Consider the following 18,000-nt stretch of genomic DNA (forward strand, 5'->3'; position numbering starts at 1 on the left):
GGTGCGATTTTGCAGCACTTGCCGTGCAACATAATTGTACGGCAATAGCAGCAAAACACGACTTTAAAAATCACAGGACGTTTGTCAACCAAAAAAGGAGCAGGAGCTCACGCGCATAGGGCAGCCTACTGAAGTGAATAGGCTGCCCTATGTGTGACACGCAGAATCACGTGAAAAGTGCCTTCACAAAATCACAAGTTCCCGCTACACAAAGTGTGAATGGGGTCTTACTGTTTTTGAGGTGATCGTCTAAATAAGTATGTCTTCTAGACACACAAGATGGTATTAAAACTCCTGATCAGTCTGGAGGAATAAAAAAAAAAAAGCTACAGAGTGTTCTCTGCATAATGCTGCAAGTACACTCAATAATAAATGGGGCTTTGCTCGTGTCAGAATCACAAAGCAGTGGAGGCCACATTTGTAAAGTACAACAGTGTGCTTTATAGGCATACAGGAGTATTTATTTTAAAGCAGTAGAGATGCATCGAAATTTCAATGGGCGAAACAGGTGCGTTTGTGATACTTTTTTTTACTGACCAAAAATGCAGCAAGCACGATTTTTAACACCACAACGGAATTGCAACGGACCAGTGTGAAGACATACATAGAATTTAAAGGGATGCCGTTTTCTTGAGCTTTTCTTGCACTAAAGGTGCCAATAATGGCTGACAACAAAATCATATTAATTTAAATTCATGATATTAACCTCCCTGGCGGTACGATTATTTCAGATTTTTGGTGCTGTAAGCAGTACAATTATTTTGCATGGAAATTTGGCATTTTATATCGTAGTCCTATAATTCTTAGGAATAACTCACTTACATCTTTTCAAACCAGAGTCTAGCAGACAATCCGGGAAAAACAAAATCATAAATTATAATATAATAAATAACTATAAATAATTATACCAAATAATAATATAACAATAATAACAATTATTCAATAATGTAATCAAATCAAAAACACTGAAATTTGCTCAGTTGTAGAATTGTTACTGTCATTACATTTCAATATTTGATGACGGATCGCCCCACAAATCGCTATCACTCAATTTTACAAGTGTTCTAATTTATTATCGCTGTTTTCTAGCTGGTCTAAAATAACTTTTGATGTAAAGAGACAGTTTTGGTTGCTATGGACAATCTCCAGTTTCCAGGCAGAAAGAACAGTATATATAATATAAAACTGTATGCAGGGCACGGGACAAACCATTAGGGAGAAAAGGGATGTGAAATAATTTCATACAGCAATGTAATCTGCAAGATCACAGTGTACTGTATGTAATGTGTGTGTTTCAATTTTTGAATTTGGCGCCATTCTCCGTCCATGTGCGAGGAAACGCTCGCAGGGAACGGAGCTCGGCTCTGTGATGAATCGAGCAGAGGACGGGCCGCTCACACTGCGGGGGGACATCGCTGGATTCAGGGGACAAGGTAAGTAAAGCTCTTCCTGAATACTGCTATGTGATCCCGAGTCTGGCTCGGGGTTACCGCTTTTGGGTCTGAAATTCCACCCCGAGCCAGACTGGGGAATACCGTTAAGGAGGTTAAGTAAAATGTCAAATACAAGTATATATATATATATATATATATATAAAAAAAAAAATATATATATATATATATATATATATATATTTTTTTTTTTTTTTTTTTAAACTGTCATTTTTAGTTTCAGCCAAGTGCATCCTGAATTTTCGGTTTGGGCACCAAAACTTCCACTCGGTGCAGCTCTAAGTTAGGTGTCCGTTTAGTAAACTGAGATAAGCTGAGATCAGGATGATCTCTGCTCATCTCAGAGCATTGCAGGTTTAATATACTGAGATCAGAAGATGGAGAACTATTTTTCTCTTCTCATCTCAGTCCACAGAACAGCTGCATTGACTGCAATAGAAACGGCATGTTTAGTATACAGAGATGCCACTTTATCTCTGTGATTCTCTTTCAAGTTCTCCTTTCTGGCTTCTCCAGCCCAGAGGTGGAGATATCAGGAGATCTCTGAGAGAGAATAGATTCTTCCTTCGTCCATCTGCCTGCATGGTCAATACTGAAAGTAAAAAATTTCTCTACTGCAGTGGAACATCCATCAAGAGCAGGTTAGATTTACATTAACTATACAATTACCAATTACACACACACACACATATATATATATATATATATATATATATATATATATATATATATATATATATATATATCTATACAATTTTTTATATCTGTGTGTGTATATATTTATATCTGTTGTGTCCGTATGTGTATGTATATATATATATATATCTGTATGTGTGTGTATAGATATATATATATATATATATATATATATATATATATATATATATATATATATATATTATATATCCTCCGAGTCCTTCACATTTGTTAAGGCTGGGTTCACACTGCTGCGGGGGGAGAACCGGATGCGATTCGCACCGCAAATCACATCCGATCTCCGTAGCGATGCGAGTGCAGCCATACAGATAGTATGGTGGAATTCGCATCGCTCCCGCAGCAAACTCGCACGGGACCCTTTTTTTGGTCCGCAACAGAATCGGATCGTATGGGGGTTCACACCATGCGATCCGATTCCTGTGCGAGTCGGCAGATCGCACTGCGATATGCGGATGGAACTGGGGGTGTCATTAACATATCATTGACACTCCCAGCCGTTCGCATAGGGCAGTGGGAGTAATGCGATGCGGGAAAACGCCACGGATTCGCGGCGTTCCCGCATCGCAGTGGTGTGAACCCGGCCGGCGTTTTCCCGCGAATCCGTGGCGTTTTCCCGCATCGCATTACTCCCACTGCCCTATGCGAACGGCTGGGAGTGTCAATGATATGTTAATGACACCCCCAGTTCCATCCGCATATCGCAGTGCGATCTGCCGACTCGCACAGGAATCGGATCGCATGGTGTGAACCCCCATACGATCCGATTCTGTTGCGGACCAAAAAAAGGGTCCCGTGCGAGTTTGCTGCGGGAGCGATGCGAATTCCGCCATACTATCTGTATGGCTGCACTCGCATCGCTACGGAGATCGGATGTGATTTGCGGTGCGAATCGCATCCGGTTCTCCCCCCGGGTTGAGATGGGCTGGGTTCACACTGCTGCGGTTACGAGAACCGGATGTGATTCACACCGCACTGTAGTGCAAATCACATCCGATCTCTGTGCGATGCGAGTTCAGCCTATAGTATGGCTGAATTCGCATCGCACCCGCCCCAAACTCGCACAGGACCCTTTTTTTGGTCCGCAGCAGAATCGGATCGCATGGGTGTTCACACCATGCGATCTGATTCCTGTCCGAGTTTGCAGATCGCACTGCAATATGCAAACTGATCTGGGGGTGTCATTAACGTTTCACTGACACTCCCAGCAGTTCGCATAGGGCAGTGACTGTATTTTTATTTTTAATTTATATTTTTAATTTATTTAATTTATTTAATTTATTTAATATTTAATTTTTAATATTTAATATTTAATTTAATTTATAATTTAACAATATTTTTATTATTATGCTTTTTAAAATTATTTAGAACTATTTAATATATATATATTTATTGTTTTTATATGAATGGTACATGTCTGCATGATAAATAAAGTACAATCATTTCAGATTACACCATTCACATAAATGTGCACATGTGTAATGCTTATGTATTAATCATTGTAATGTTTTACAGTTATGGGGTGTCTCTTTATTGGTTAGGGAGATTATATCTTTAATATTTTATTAATATGTGCAGTGTATGTGGAATGCTTTGTATTTAACTTTGGGGTTCTGATACTGAAATCTCATGAGCTATCGTGAGATTACAGAAACAGAAGCCGTTCAGGATTCTCAGAGCGTTTGTAGATCACATCTATTCTCAATGGGAGAAGTGATCTACATGATATATTAAGCTGCCACAAGGGGTAGAACAAATATCTCCGAGAACAGCAGAGAACTCGAGAGATACAAAATATCAAAATATACTAAACGGACACCTTAGGGTGATATTAGGAATTGGGCTGTTTACAAACCTACACAGCTGCTTACATGACTATTACCCTTCAGTACAGGGACTTCTGAAGCTCACCAACAAGTGTACAAAATCTGATTCTGTACATTTTTGCCAGCATCCTAATTTTAGGCTGCGATTTTTCACCTTCTATAAAACTTGTCATTTTCAAAAGTGACAGTTGACTGGCTTGTATGGTAGTTACACAACTAACAATATACACAACAAATTAATGGCACTGCCCAGAAAATGAATGCTTCCTAATTACATTTACCAAACTACATATTACACATTTAAGGAAGAACACATTATACTTAGAAAATATTCCAGATCTCTCTTTCTATGGTAAATGACTGTCTCTGGCTGTTAGCCAATACAGTGCAGGCTTTTGTAATCCAGACAGCTGGGTTACAAAATGATTCTGCTTGACATATACGTCAGCAGCTGCACTATGCTGTTGCAGTTAATAATGGTGGAATATAAAGACGTTCTGAACCTAATTCAGAAAACACAATGCAGGGGCTTAATGTACCTTTGATCAGGGGCGTTGCAAGGTCTACAAAAGAGCTGGGGCTAGAGCCCATAGCAGTGTAGTAAAGAAAGTCAAACGCTTGGGTGGGCATACACATGTATATAATATACATACGTATATGTGTGTGCGTTTGTGTATATATATCCCCAGAGAGCCCCCCACCTGCATCAGGGTCCCTGGAGAGCCCCCCCCCTTGCATCAGTGTCCCCAGAGAGCCCCCACATCCCCTTGGGGACCCCCTGCAGAGAATCAACGCTATGGGCCCCAGATTCTGGGATATAGCCCCAAAAGCCACTCCCTAGCAACGCCACTGCCTTTGATATACATACAGTTCATAAAACATACTTAATCCTGAATATACAACTAGATGGTGAAGCACATCATTCCTACACCACAATCTACAGCAGGGAACTCAGACTGGTAGCCCTCCAGCTGTTGCAAAACTACAAGTCCCATGAGGCATTGCAAAGCTGACAGTTACAAGCACGACTTCCACAGGCAGAGGCATGATGGGACTTTTAGTTTCGCAACAGCTATAGGGCCGCTAGTTTGAGACCCCTGATCTAGAGGGACTGCTAGCAGTATGGGATTTACTTTAAAAGGAGGGGTTGATTTAGGGTGGGTACACTATAAGAAAATCAGGTGAACGATCGTTCAGTTTTCCTTGACGTTTCATAGCAAATTGAACATGAGGAGGAAGGAAATAATATTCTCAAAAATTCTCATACGAAAAAGGATTTTTTTCTGTTGTTTATTGTGTCTGATCATGCACAGTCCTTTGGATCTGATTTTTCTCATACCAAAACCATATGAAAACAGTACACACCATTGTTAGTTCTGTTTGTATACGAGAAAAATTTGAAAAGTTTTGTTTGGAAAGTTGATGTTGAAAGTTGTGTACGCACTATACGAAAATTGAACAATCATGCCTCGTATGGAATTTGTTTTCCGATTTTCTTACAGTGTGTACCCCACTTTACTAAAACACAACACAATCAGCTTCTAACTTAGCTTGTTCGTTAAGCTTCAACAATAAAACCTGGAAGCTGATTGGTTTCTATGCAGAGCTGCACCAGATTTTTCACTCTCCAGTTTTAGTAAATCAAACCCTGTGAGTGAAATCGATCAGTGAACTTTCTATCCAGAAAATACAGAAACTCTGCTAAAACCAGCAAGTCCATTACACCTCCATATGTAATCAACAGCAACCATAATTTGAACAATTTTTCATATAGGGGTTGGTGGGGCTGCTTTCTGAAGCCTGTGCTCTGCAACTTCCATTCTCTCCTCCTAACATATCACCAATCTTATTTAAACATCTAAAGCAGGTTTAAAGTAGAACTATAGGCAAAACTTTTTAATTTTGTTTTGGATAGAGTAATGACCCGTACACACGGTCTGAATACCCAATATCATACGACAGATCGTACGACTTCTTTTGCTTAATAGTCGCAAGTAGAAATTGAATAGGTAACAAAAGTCATAAAAATTCTCGTACGACAGAAAAAAAAAAAAAACAGAAGTGATGTCATGTGTTGTAATGTATTTGTATTGTATTTTCGTACGACAACTATACTGACTAAACGAAAATCATACGATCTGGTATCGTACGAGGAAAATTTTTGTGCCTGTCCGATCAAATAATATCGTATGAACTGTAGTGATCGGCTCTCGAAAGCAGTCTACACATGATCCGAAAATCATACGATTCATCCTCGGATGACAGTTTTCGTACTATATCCGGATTGTGTGTACGGGCCATTAGGTAGGGTAATAACCCTTGTAAGGTTTATTTTTGTCATCTGTGTCACATTGGGGAGACTTACCTCCACTTCCTGCCCTATAGCCAATGAGAAAGTGAGAGGAAACCCCTGAAAATTAAGGGATTCTCTTGGGGACCCCCAATTGTTTCCCCATTGGAAGATTTCCCTTCTATTACTTTTCTGGGGACAACCGAAAAATTTGTGATTTTCTTTTATGCCCCATACACATGATCTGAATTTTTAACAGAAAAAACTTGGATGGTTTTTCCGACGGAATTCCACGCAATCTAGGCTTGCATACACGCGGTCACACAAAAGCTCTCTGAACTTTCGACCGTCAAGAACGCGGTGATGTACAATACTACGACGAGCCGAGAAAATGAAGTTCAGGGCTTCAGAGCATGCATAGGAATTTTGCACACCGGAATTGGTACAGACGATTGGAATTTCTGTTGGAAAAATAGAGAACCTGCTCTCAATGTTTTGCTGGCAGGAATTCTGCCAGCAAAAGTCCGATGGAGCATACACACGGTCAGAATATCCGATCTAAAGCTCCCATCACACTTTTTCTGATGGAAATTCCGCTCGTGTTTACGGGGCATTACTTTTACTTTCAATGATAACGATAAACAGAACAGAGAGGGTGGATCTCCCTAACGGACACAGCCATAAAAACTGTCCGGTGTTCTAATCCTTCTTCACTATTCAACACAAAAAAATAAAAGTTTTGCCCTTAGTTATACTTTAATTGCGATTGGCAGGTGCAAGAAAATGCTTCATTCATACACAGTTATATTAGGCTTTTGTAGGTTTTTTTCACCAAAAAAGCCAATAGCGTGCGTTTCTGCAAAAGTTACTAAGAGGATAATTCAGGAGGAGGTCAAAGTTGTATTGGGGGATCTTTGGAAAGTGCTCTAGACGATTAGTATGATCTATACTTAGGTAAAGTTACTAAAGTATCAATAAATGATTCCCACACCTCAAAACATTTTTATGTCTGTGCCTACTTCCACAAAGATGTCTCGGTCCAGTCCAGGCTTTTGTATATCAAACGGTAAAGAGAAAACCAGCAGGCCAAGTGGATTCTAAAGCAGAATTTACCAAATTGAATTTACACCAACATTTTAAAAGCATGGTAGCCCTCTGTCTGTCACTTTGAATAAAGGGGGCCACCATGTTCTCAAAATGTTGGTGTAACTTCTTTGGTGATATAGGACTTGAGTAGATCCTGCTTCAGAATCTACTTGATGTGCTGAGTTTTCGCTTCATCACTGGATTCTGTACAGCACCATTGTACAGAGAGGGTGCCATTCACAATGGTTATCTATGAATGTCTGTAGGTATGATTTGATGAACTGTATTGTTTAACAAAGTGGTTGTAAACCTCTGATATAAAAAATGAACAAAGCTTATCCCATTAAAGTGTGTACTAGCCACAATAAATTCCTCTGCTATCTGAGTCACTTCTGACAAGTTATGCTGACTTCACAGAATCCCAGGAGATGAGGCCACCCAAGCACAGAGAAGGTGATTGACAGCCTCAGCTGTCCACATTTCCCTATGAGACTGTGCAGAGGGGGTTGTGACCATTCCTTTCCAATCAAGTGTACATATTTGCCAGCACACCATGGATCTTCAAATTAAAGCAGTTCTGCACCTTAAAAAAAATATTAAAAGCCAGCAGCTACAAATATTGCAGCTGCTGACTTTTAATAAATTGACACTTACCTGTTCCAGGGTCCAGCGATGTCGGCAGCAGATGATGAGCGATCGCTCGTCTCTCTGCTGCCCCCGCCGCCATCCTCTGTCAGGGAATCGGGAAGTGAAGCGTTGCGGCTTCACTGCCCGGTTCCCTACTGTGTATGCGTGAGTCGCGCTGCACGTCTCTGCTGGTCCCAGCTGTGTCCTGGGAACTGTGTGTTTCCCAGAACACAACGGGGGGGGGGCATCTGTGGTGGTCTGCGGCGGTCTGTCCCGGAAGTGGGTGCAGATACCTTGATTATCCAGGTAACTGCACCCCCCTCCCCCCTGAAAGCTGCCGATTGTGGCACCGGAGGGGGGGAGGGATCAGATGAGCGGAAATTCCACTTTAGGGTGGAGAACAGCTTTTAGTCCAGTTTTTTTATTGAAGAATGATCACATCAAGAACAGGAAAGTGCAATGTTTGGGAGCCACACAGGACCGCTCGTCAGGCATGTGAACATGACAAATGGGTCCTGCATGGCTCTGAGATGTTGAACCCCCATGTTCCTGAAGTGATCGTTCGTCAAGAAAAAACAGTTTGGACTTAATCTGAAGATCTATGGTGTGTGGACAAATATCTACACTTTTATAAAAAAGTCCACCAGGATAAAGCACCTCAAAGGCTACTATTGCGGTATAAAATATAATTAAATTTATTAGACATCGAAAGTTCAAAAAACAGTATCCATTGACTGAATCAGTCAGCTACCCAAGGATGGGAAACCCCAGCCCCCAAACATTCCCCGACTCCTCCATCCCCCCCAAGCAACTCTCCCACCCAAAGAACCCTCCCCTCAATTCAGTGTCCCAAAAGGGGACCCTAACACCTAATCTCCCCTCAATAAGGTAGAGGAGAGGGCTGCAGATAAACAGGTACAACCTATGTAGGAGGATTTGTTTCATCTCTGTATCACATGGGGCTAGTCACTTCACTGGGTATATGGTATACAACCAGTTTAAAGACTGCAAACGACCTACAGTGTGTATGTTTGGGAATATCCTCCAGCATTATAAACAGATAAGCAAAAGAGGTTTGCAGATTACAAATGGAGGTGGCCTGGTGGTTTACAGCTATGACGGGACAAAATACAGAAGGTAGGCTATATAACCTGTATGCTTTTTAACCTGTAATTTTTCGTTTTGAAGGTACCTTTAAACAAACAGCTTCAAAGAGCAAGAATAACCTATGTCCTATTTTCCATTTGCAGTACATGAAGACAAAAAAAAAAAGGAACACCTGACTATAAGCAACCTAGGCATAAAGTTTATTCTTTCCAAACGTACTTGATTTCAGAGATCTCCCACACCGGGAACTGAACACGGGTAATATTTTAATAGGATGATTATAATTTGATAATTGTGTTTCCAGTGAAAACCTATAAAACCCGCACAGTACCATTGACCACCAGCTGCAAAGTGTTTGGTGACAACATGCAGAAAATATTTCCTCTTTGGCTGTTTGGACAAATGATATACCCTTTTATGTACAAAACGATTCAATGTTTATTGGCTCACAATTTCCAATCAGTTGGAATATGCATCATTCAGAATAACCATGCAAGAATCCAGTCTGCAGGAACCACCAATAACAAAGTTCTAGGGCAATGCCAAGTATTGTAGGTTTTGTTATACAAATGTACTTAGCCACATCTGTATTTAAGAATTCATAGAAGCTGTAAACTAAAAGATCATTTAGACTTTTTTTTTACTTTGCATATATGTGCTACATAAACCATTATTAACAGTAATCACAGATCTAATAATAATAATCATCAGTGCTCAGGTAATTAGTGGTTTTCTTTCATGCTCCCACTTACACTGAGTAGTAAAGTGGGATAACAGCAATCTATCAGAAATAACACTTTGTAACCTCTCATAAACGAATCAAATTGAAATAAAAATCCCACTATGAACTCCATTAGAAAATACACTCTGGCATAAGTACTATCCCCAAAGGGCTAAAAGTCAAAACGATATCTCTTTTAATTCACAGTTCTTATGAATTCCCAGAGATTTCATTTTAATTCAATTAGGAAGTAGAAGAGTGTTATTAATTCCTTCTAAAAAAGAAAAAAAGTGGATCTATACACATTTCAGTCGAAATCCTACTGTATGCTGAATAGACATGTTCGTTTAGTTCAAATATATTTTTTAATGAATTCCGACAAATTCGTTCATTTGGAAATATCCAAATTAACGAAAACCCATTCACCAAATTTTTCAGAATAATCGGAAATTTGAATAGTTGAAAATTCATAAACTTGTAAATTCGTAAATCCAAAAATTTTAAATAATAACTAAGTAATAATAACTTAACTATTATTAACTATTAACCACTTCAGCCCCGGAAGATTTGGCTGCTCAATGACCAAGCCCTTTTTTGAGATTCTGCACTGCATTGCTTTAACTGACAAGTGCCCTGCGACGCTGTGCCCAATCGAAATTGAAGTCCTTTTTTCCCCACAAATAGAACTTTCTTTTGGTGGTATTTGATAGCCTCTGAGGTTTTTATTTTTTGCGCTATAAACAAAAGAAGAACAACAATTTAAAAAAAAACGCAATGGGGTTGATTTACTAAAAGAAAATCCACTCTGCACTTCAAGTGCACTTGAAAGTACAGTCGCTGTAATATGATGGGTAGATCTGAAATGAGGGGAAGCTCTGCTGATTTTATCATCCAATCATATGCAAGCTAAAATGGTTTATATTTTCCTTGCATGTTCCCCTAAGATCTACAGCGACTGTATTTCCATGTGCACTTTCAAGTGAAAAGTGCATTTGCCTTTAGTAAATAACCCTCAATAGCTTTTACTTTTTGCTATAATAAATATCCCACATTTTTTTTATCAAAAAACATTTTTTTTAATCCGATATGTATTCTTCTACATATTTTTGGTAAAAAATAAATAAATCCTAATAAGCGTATATTGATTGGTTTGTGCAAAAGCTATAGTGTCTACAAAATAGGGGATAGATTTATGGCATTTTTATTATTATTTTTTTTTGTTTACACACACAGATCCTGGTTCTTGCCCTGTCACGATTGATCGTGGGAGCCCAGTGGTCATCGCGCCCGCCGGGCACTCACAATGGCTGCGGGCGCGCCCCTGGTGGCCAAAAGGTGAAGCAATGTAACTTGCTGGTCGGCAAGGGGTTAAATTATAGGTGCTGGAATTTCCTTTCAAATCTGGCTTTTAGTGAACGTAACAAATATGAATTTATCCGAAGTTACGAATTATCTGAAATAACGAGAGCTGTATCTAAACTACTGGAAGGTAACAAATGAATAATAATAATAAATAATAATAATAATGAAAACTTTTTATTATTTATTATTAATTAGTTCCGTTACATTTGTTTAGATGCGGCATTCATTTCGGATTCGTAGCTTCGTATTCGTTATGTTCACTAACAGCCAAATTTGAAAGGAAATTCCAATACCTATAATTTAATAATTCATTATTATTAGTTCGTTAGTTATTCTTTCTAATTTTCAGATTTTTGAATTTACACATTTTTGAATTTACGAATTGTGATCATAACGGATAACCTGAAAAACAAAAACAAAAACAAAAGAAACAAAAACAAACAAGTTTTTAGGCAGTGCACATGTCTAATGCTAAACATTATTTACTAATATAAAGTGGCCCATATCCTGTCCCCAAACCACAATGTCTTAGACAGGGGTCCACAGCTCCTGGCACATGTGATGGGGTGGGCAAGCAATCACGCTCCTAGCAAGGGAAGCAGCATTGTTTCTCCTGGTACTTTGTGCACACACCATGTACACGTGACCAATTTCACTGGTCACTCTCTGCTCCTAATTGCAAGTGTTCAGGTACTCCTCGGACCTGCGTTTTCAATGCTCTCCTCACAGGAATACTCTGGTCTACACTGGGCAACATACAACATGACAATATTAACATAGTATTGAGACAAGAGCACATACCTGGAAGACAGACTGGGCTTCCCGCTTTTGCTACAACTAGTATAGATGCCAGGGCCATCATCGAAAAAACTCCCAAGTGCCAGTTTTTGCCTGATAGATTCTCTTTCATTCTTCTGCGCCTAAAATATAAATCAAGAAAATATGAGCTGACACAATCCAATCTCGGAATATATTTTTGTGTGTATTTTTTTCTGAGTACTTGTTTGTGTGTAAGACACTTACTGCACATAAAATCTGTAATTGCATCAAAGACCTCACTCCAGTAAAATAAATATCTGCTCGGTTGCCATAAGTGCGTGTAGGACACAATGTGGAGACCGTCATATTGTGAACTGAACCAAACCACTGTAACAATAACTCAGACAGGGGGTACATGGGATAAAATGTTTTGCTTTCCTCTAGATCAAAATTAAAGAATAACTAAAGGCAACTTTTTTTTCTAGTTTTAGACAGAGTGGAGAGAGATTAGAACCCTCTCTATTTGTCCTGTTTACCATTACCATTGAACGTGTAAGTAAAAGAAAATCCCAAATTTTTGGTTGACCCCAGAAAAGTAAGACCCCTTTCACACTGGGGTGCTTTGCAGGCGATACAGCGCTAAAAATAGCGCCTGCAAAGCGCCCTGAAACAGCCGCTGCTGTGTCTGTGTCCGAGGGCTTTCACACTGGAGTGGTGCACTAGCAGGACGGTAAAAAAAAGTCCTGCTAGCAGCATCTTTGGAGCGGCGAAGGAGCGGTGTATACACCACTCCTCCACCACTCCTGCCCATTGAAATCAATGGGGCACTGCGGCTATACCGCCGGCAAAGCGCCTCGGCAGAGGCGCTTTGCGGTGTTTTTTTAACCCTTTCTCAGGCGCTAGCGGGGGTAAAACGGCCCGCTATTAGCCGAATAGCGCCGCAAATCCGACGGTAAAGCGCCGCTTTACCACCACTAAAAATAGCAGCGCTTTACCGCCAACGTACCTCCCGCCCCAGTGTGAAAAGGGCCTAATAGAGGGTAGATCTTCCAATGAGGACACTAGTTCTGGTGACCTGGGGGTCCCCAAGGATTTTCCTTAATTTTCAGGGTTTTCCTCTCACTTCCTGTTTGGCTATGGGCCAGGAAGTCAAGGGAAATTTCTGCAATGGGACATAGATGGCACAAAACAATAAAATCTGACAGGGGATTATTACTCTCCCTTGCTTTATCCAAAATTAAAAAAAGTTTTGACTATAGTTCTACTTTAGAGTTACAGTCACAAAAATCTGAACAAAATGGATTCTTCTTAGAACCGGTTCACACTGGGACGACTTGCCAGGCGACTTAGCCGCCTGACAAGTCACGTTCCATTCTGTACAATGGAACCGTTCTAATAGGAGCGACTCAAGTCGCTCTGACTTAGCAAAAGGTTCCTTTACTACTTTAGGGGGGGACTTGAGGCGACTTGCATTGACTTCTATATAGAAGTCGTTTTGCAAGTCGCCGCTGCTGTCGTGTGCAGGTCGCCTGAGGCAGTCGCGCGGAAATGTAACAAAACAACCAATATTTATTAAAGTGCATCTCTAGTGAGGAAGGCTTAGAACAGCCTTTTTCAACCTTTGCAACATGGAGGAACCCTTAGTATAAGTTTCCGGTTTCAGGGAATACAGATTATGCTACTTTATTGTGGTGGTCAGTGAGTCAATTTAACTGACAATTGCGCGGTCGTGCGATGTTGCACCCAAACAAAATTGACATCCTTTTTTTCCCACAAATATAGCTTTCTTTTGGTAGTATTTGATTACCTCTGCGGGTTTTATTTTTTTTGCGCTATAAACAAAAACAAGAGACAATTTTTAAAAAAATGCATTATTTTTTACTTTTTGCTATAATAAATATCCCCCCCCCCAAAAATAAAATAATATATATATATATATATATATATATATATATATATACTATTTTTTTCTTCAGTTTAGGCTGATGTGTATTCTACATATTTTTGGTAAAGAAAAATGAATAAATCGCAATTTTTTTTTTACTAGTAATGGTGGCAATCTGCAATTTTTATTGGGACTGCGACATTATGGCAGACGCGTCGGACAATTTTGACACATTTTTGGGACCATTGGCATTAATACAGTGATCAGTGCTATGAAAATGCATTGATTACTGTAAAAAATTTCACTGGCAGCGAAGTGTTTAACACTAGGGGCGATCAAGGGGAGGTGATTCTAACAGTCAATCTTTCTGTTCTCCCTTCAGAGAACCAGAAACTGTGTGTTTACACACACTGACCTCGGTTCCTGTGTGCCCCGAGTGATCGCGGGAGCACACAGGAGCACGCAGGCACTCGCATCAGCTTTGTGAGCTAGCAGGGGGCGTGTGCACTCGCATCAGCTTCGTGGGAGAGCAGGAGGTGCGTGCACTCATATCAGCTTTGTGGGACAGCAGGGTGCGTGTGCACTCGCATCAGCTTCGTGGGCGAGCAGGGGCTGTGTGCACTCGCATCAGCTTTGTGGGCGAGCATGGGGCGTGTGCATTAGCATCAGCTTCGTGGGCGAGCAGGGGGCGTGTGCACTCGCATCAGCTTCGTGGACAAGCAGGGGGCGTGTGTACTCGCATCAGCTTCGTGGGAGAGCAGGGGGCGCGTGCACTCGCATCAGCTTCGTGGGCAAAATATGAACTGACGTAACATGATGGCGAGTCACGCAGCCGGGCCATATTGCTGCAGCTGCGGCGGCTGGTAGGCAAGCGGTTAAGTAGAAAAAATTTATTTAAACTGTAGTACCAAGCTGCAACATAACAAAATTGAAAAAGGTAAAGGGGGTTCGAATACTTTATGAATGGCCTGTATATCATCAATAATGTATATAAAAAAAATGACATCCATGTGCAGGACATTCGATTAGCAGTGAATACTCAAAATCGTTGAGTAAATATATGGGAAAAATAATATTCAGAAAATGGGATGATACTAGGAAACGCATCAAAAATTAAACCAAGGAATATACGCTATTATGACGTCCATCTAAAATAAAATCAAGCTTTTCCTGCATTTCTAGAATTCTCCTCATCTGACTCTAGTTTAATTTTACACATCTTAACATACACAAATACATAGAATAAGTCACTTCATGCAATTAAAGGGATGGGGGATCTAATCTGGTGTAAGAAGATTAACTACATCCCATGGACCATAATCTGTAACAACTTGTCAGCCATGTTTTCTGAAAGGTACAAATCTCCAGAATAAAGCACCTTGAATGAAGCCAGCAAGTGAAACATTTTTAATAAAAGAAATTAAGCCCTGATTAAATAAAAACATCCACATGTATCACTGAACATACAGGCGTGCTGCAAAGAATAAGCTTCTTAGCTATTTTCAAGTGACTACACGTGGTCGCTTTCCCAGTAATAATGTAATCCCTGTAAGGTGAAAGCTCTTGTGCTGGGCTTTCTAATCACCATGGCTTGCACTCATATTTAACTCACTACAATCCACTTTAATAGATCAGCTACTTCCCCTGTCTGCTTCAAAAGTGCGGTCAAAAAAGACGGCAAGCTGCCAAGAGAAATTGCAATAAAACACATATATGGAACTATGAAGGTTATTTACTAAAACTAGAGAGTGCAACATCTATGCAGCTGTGCACAGAAACCAATCAGGTTCCAGCTTTTATTGTCAAAGCTTAATTGAACAAGCTGAAGCTAGAAGCTAACTGGCTACCATGCACAGCTGCACCAGGTTTTGCAAGCTCAAGTTTTAGTAAATAACCCCCTATGCATATATAAAATATTTTCTCTAAAGCTGCAATGTAATTTATAGTACAATATAAAGGCTTATTTATAATGCTGAGCAAAATAACTGATTTTCATGCACCCTCAGTCTGCCCTATTTTGGTCCAGCTTGTAACATTTGGAAACTGGAAGGATACAATGTAGCAAAAAAAGTAAAAAAAAAAGTAAAAAAAATAAAAATAAAAAAAAGGCGAAACAAACAACTAAATCTAAGCAAAAAAATAATTGCTATACTATATTATCATTCAGTGGGATTTTTTTTTTGTTCCATCACTGCAGAATTGGTTTTGCCCCAATTAAGAGAGGTACATTATTATTGATCAAAGAATTGATCATTATTGAATTTCTGGCAAAAAATGTTATACATTTCTGACACCTACCTACATGCATGGCAAATATTGGTTGATAAATTGAGCAAAAGCTGTACCAATATATGATGTCACGATTTCTGTAACTAACCCCCTATGTATACATAAAATAGTTTCTCTAAAGCTGCAATGTGATTTATTGTACAATATAAAGGCTTATTTATAATGCTGAGCAAAATAACTGCTTTTCATGTACCCTCAGTCTGCCCTATTTTGATCCAGCTTGTAACATTTGGAAACTGGAAGGATACAATGTAGCAAAAAAAAAAAAAAAAAAAAAAAAGGCGAAAGACAAACAACAAAATCGAAGCAAAAAAATAAATAATAATAATAATTGCTATACTGTACTATCATTTATTCAGATTTTTTTTTGTTTCTTCCATCGCTGAAAAATTGGTTTAGCCCCAATTAAGAGCCCCACTTAAGAGAGGTACATTATTATTGATCAAAGAATTGATCATTATTGAATTTCTGGCAAAAATCTTTATACATTTCTGACACCTACCTACATGCATGGCAAATATTGGTTGATAAATTTAGCAAACGCTGTACCAATATATGATGCCCCAATAAATAACCCCCTATGTTTCTCTAAAGCTGCAATGTAGTTTATAGTACAATATAAAGGCTTATTTATAATGCTGAGCAAAATAACTGCTTTTCATGTACCCTCAGTCTGCCCTATTTTGATCCAGCTTGTAACATTTGGAAACTGGAAGGATACAATGTAGCAAAAAAAATAAAAAGGTGAAACAAACAACTAAATCTAAGCAAAAAAAAAAAAATTGCTATACTGTATTATCATTCATTGGGGTTTTTTTTTTTTTTTGTCCCATCACTGAAGAATTGGCTTAGCCCCAATTAAGAGAGGTACATTATTATTATTGATCAAAGAATTGATCATTATTGAACTTCTGGCAAAAATCTTTATAAATTTCTGACACCTACCTACATGCATGGCAAATATTGGTTGAGCAAAATATATGATGTCATGATTTCTGTAGGACCCATATGTACTATCACGACACTTAAAGCTATTTTTTTTTTGTATTTTGCTCTAACTGATTCCCTTAAAATTACCATCCTTGAAAACCACAACAAACTCATGAAAAACACATCGCAAGTCATGCCAAGGCAAGGTGAAAGGGTCCTAAGGCTGGCCATACACTAGTAGATTGTGGAACGCACTTTAGTATGAACATTTGTATGAAAGTTCTTAGCAGTACATTTGTTGACTTGACGAATGCCATTCGAAAGTACTTTTGAGGTGTCCATAACTATAATTTATTACAGAGAGCCTACTGAATTTCATTCTGTAGACAGCAAAGCACATTTAAAAAAAAGAAAAAAAACTCTACTGCTACTGTATCAAAAGGGCCGTTACCTTTGCAGATGTTTCCACCAAATTAAGGGAAGAGATTTCATGCAAGGTCATATCCTTCCTTTGCTTGCTGTAGTTCATTTTTAGCAGGATCTAGCCTTCGAAGATATAAGAAGTTTGCCCATGCTCCACTTTCTACAGCAGCTGCCTGGAATACTTGTCTCTAAAGACTTTGATTAGCCTTCTTTTCTAGGCTATGTGACAGCTCAGACACACAGACTATGTGCATTTCTCCTTACTTAGGCCCACTGTGTGTTTGTTCTTCTCACATACAAGTGAAGACATCTGTTAGTCTCTGCCATTCAGATCTATCTCTGCCTTGCACACAGTACCAGATCCCGTCATACTCCCACTATCACCTGCCACACTTCAACCGGGAATGTAGCCTCTATCTACTGATAGGCTTCTGCCTTTCCCTAATAAAGACAAAATGCCGCATCTGGATCCTTGACACCATTATATTTAGATTTCAGAGGTAAGGAGACAGTGAAATATTCTACAGCAA

The 18,000-nt window shown here is 39.4% G+C and overlaps 1 protein-coding gene across 7 annotated transcripts in view; it reads right to left on the minus strand.

The window, feature by feature from the left end:
* The window catches only part of SCHIP1 (schwannomin interacting protein 1), a 595,708-nt gene that overhangs the window by 24,653 nt on the left and 553,055 nt on the right, over window positions 1-18,000 (minus strand). For 6 of the 7 annotated variants that reach the window (XM_077488067.1, XM_077488069.1, XM_077488071.1 and 3 more), the window contains one exon: window positions 11,986-12,104. In XM_077488067.1, the coding sequence (XP_077344193.1) occupies window positions 11,986-12,104 (119 nt within the window). Of the gene's footprint in view, window positions 1-11,985; window positions 12,105-17,498; window positions 17,768-18,000 lie in introns of those variants that run through there. The other variant, XM_077488072.1, reaches the window with a different exon arrangement.

Source organism: Lithobates pipiens, unplaced genomic scaffold, assembly GCF_037356315.1.
Source record: "Lithobates pipiens isolate NorthernLeopardFrog02 unplaced genomic scaffold, aLitPip1_a1.2 Scaffold_18, whole genome shotgun sequence".
Taxonomy (NCBI): Eukaryota; Metazoa; Chordata; class Amphibia; order Anura; family Ranidae; genus Lithobates; species Lithobates pipiens.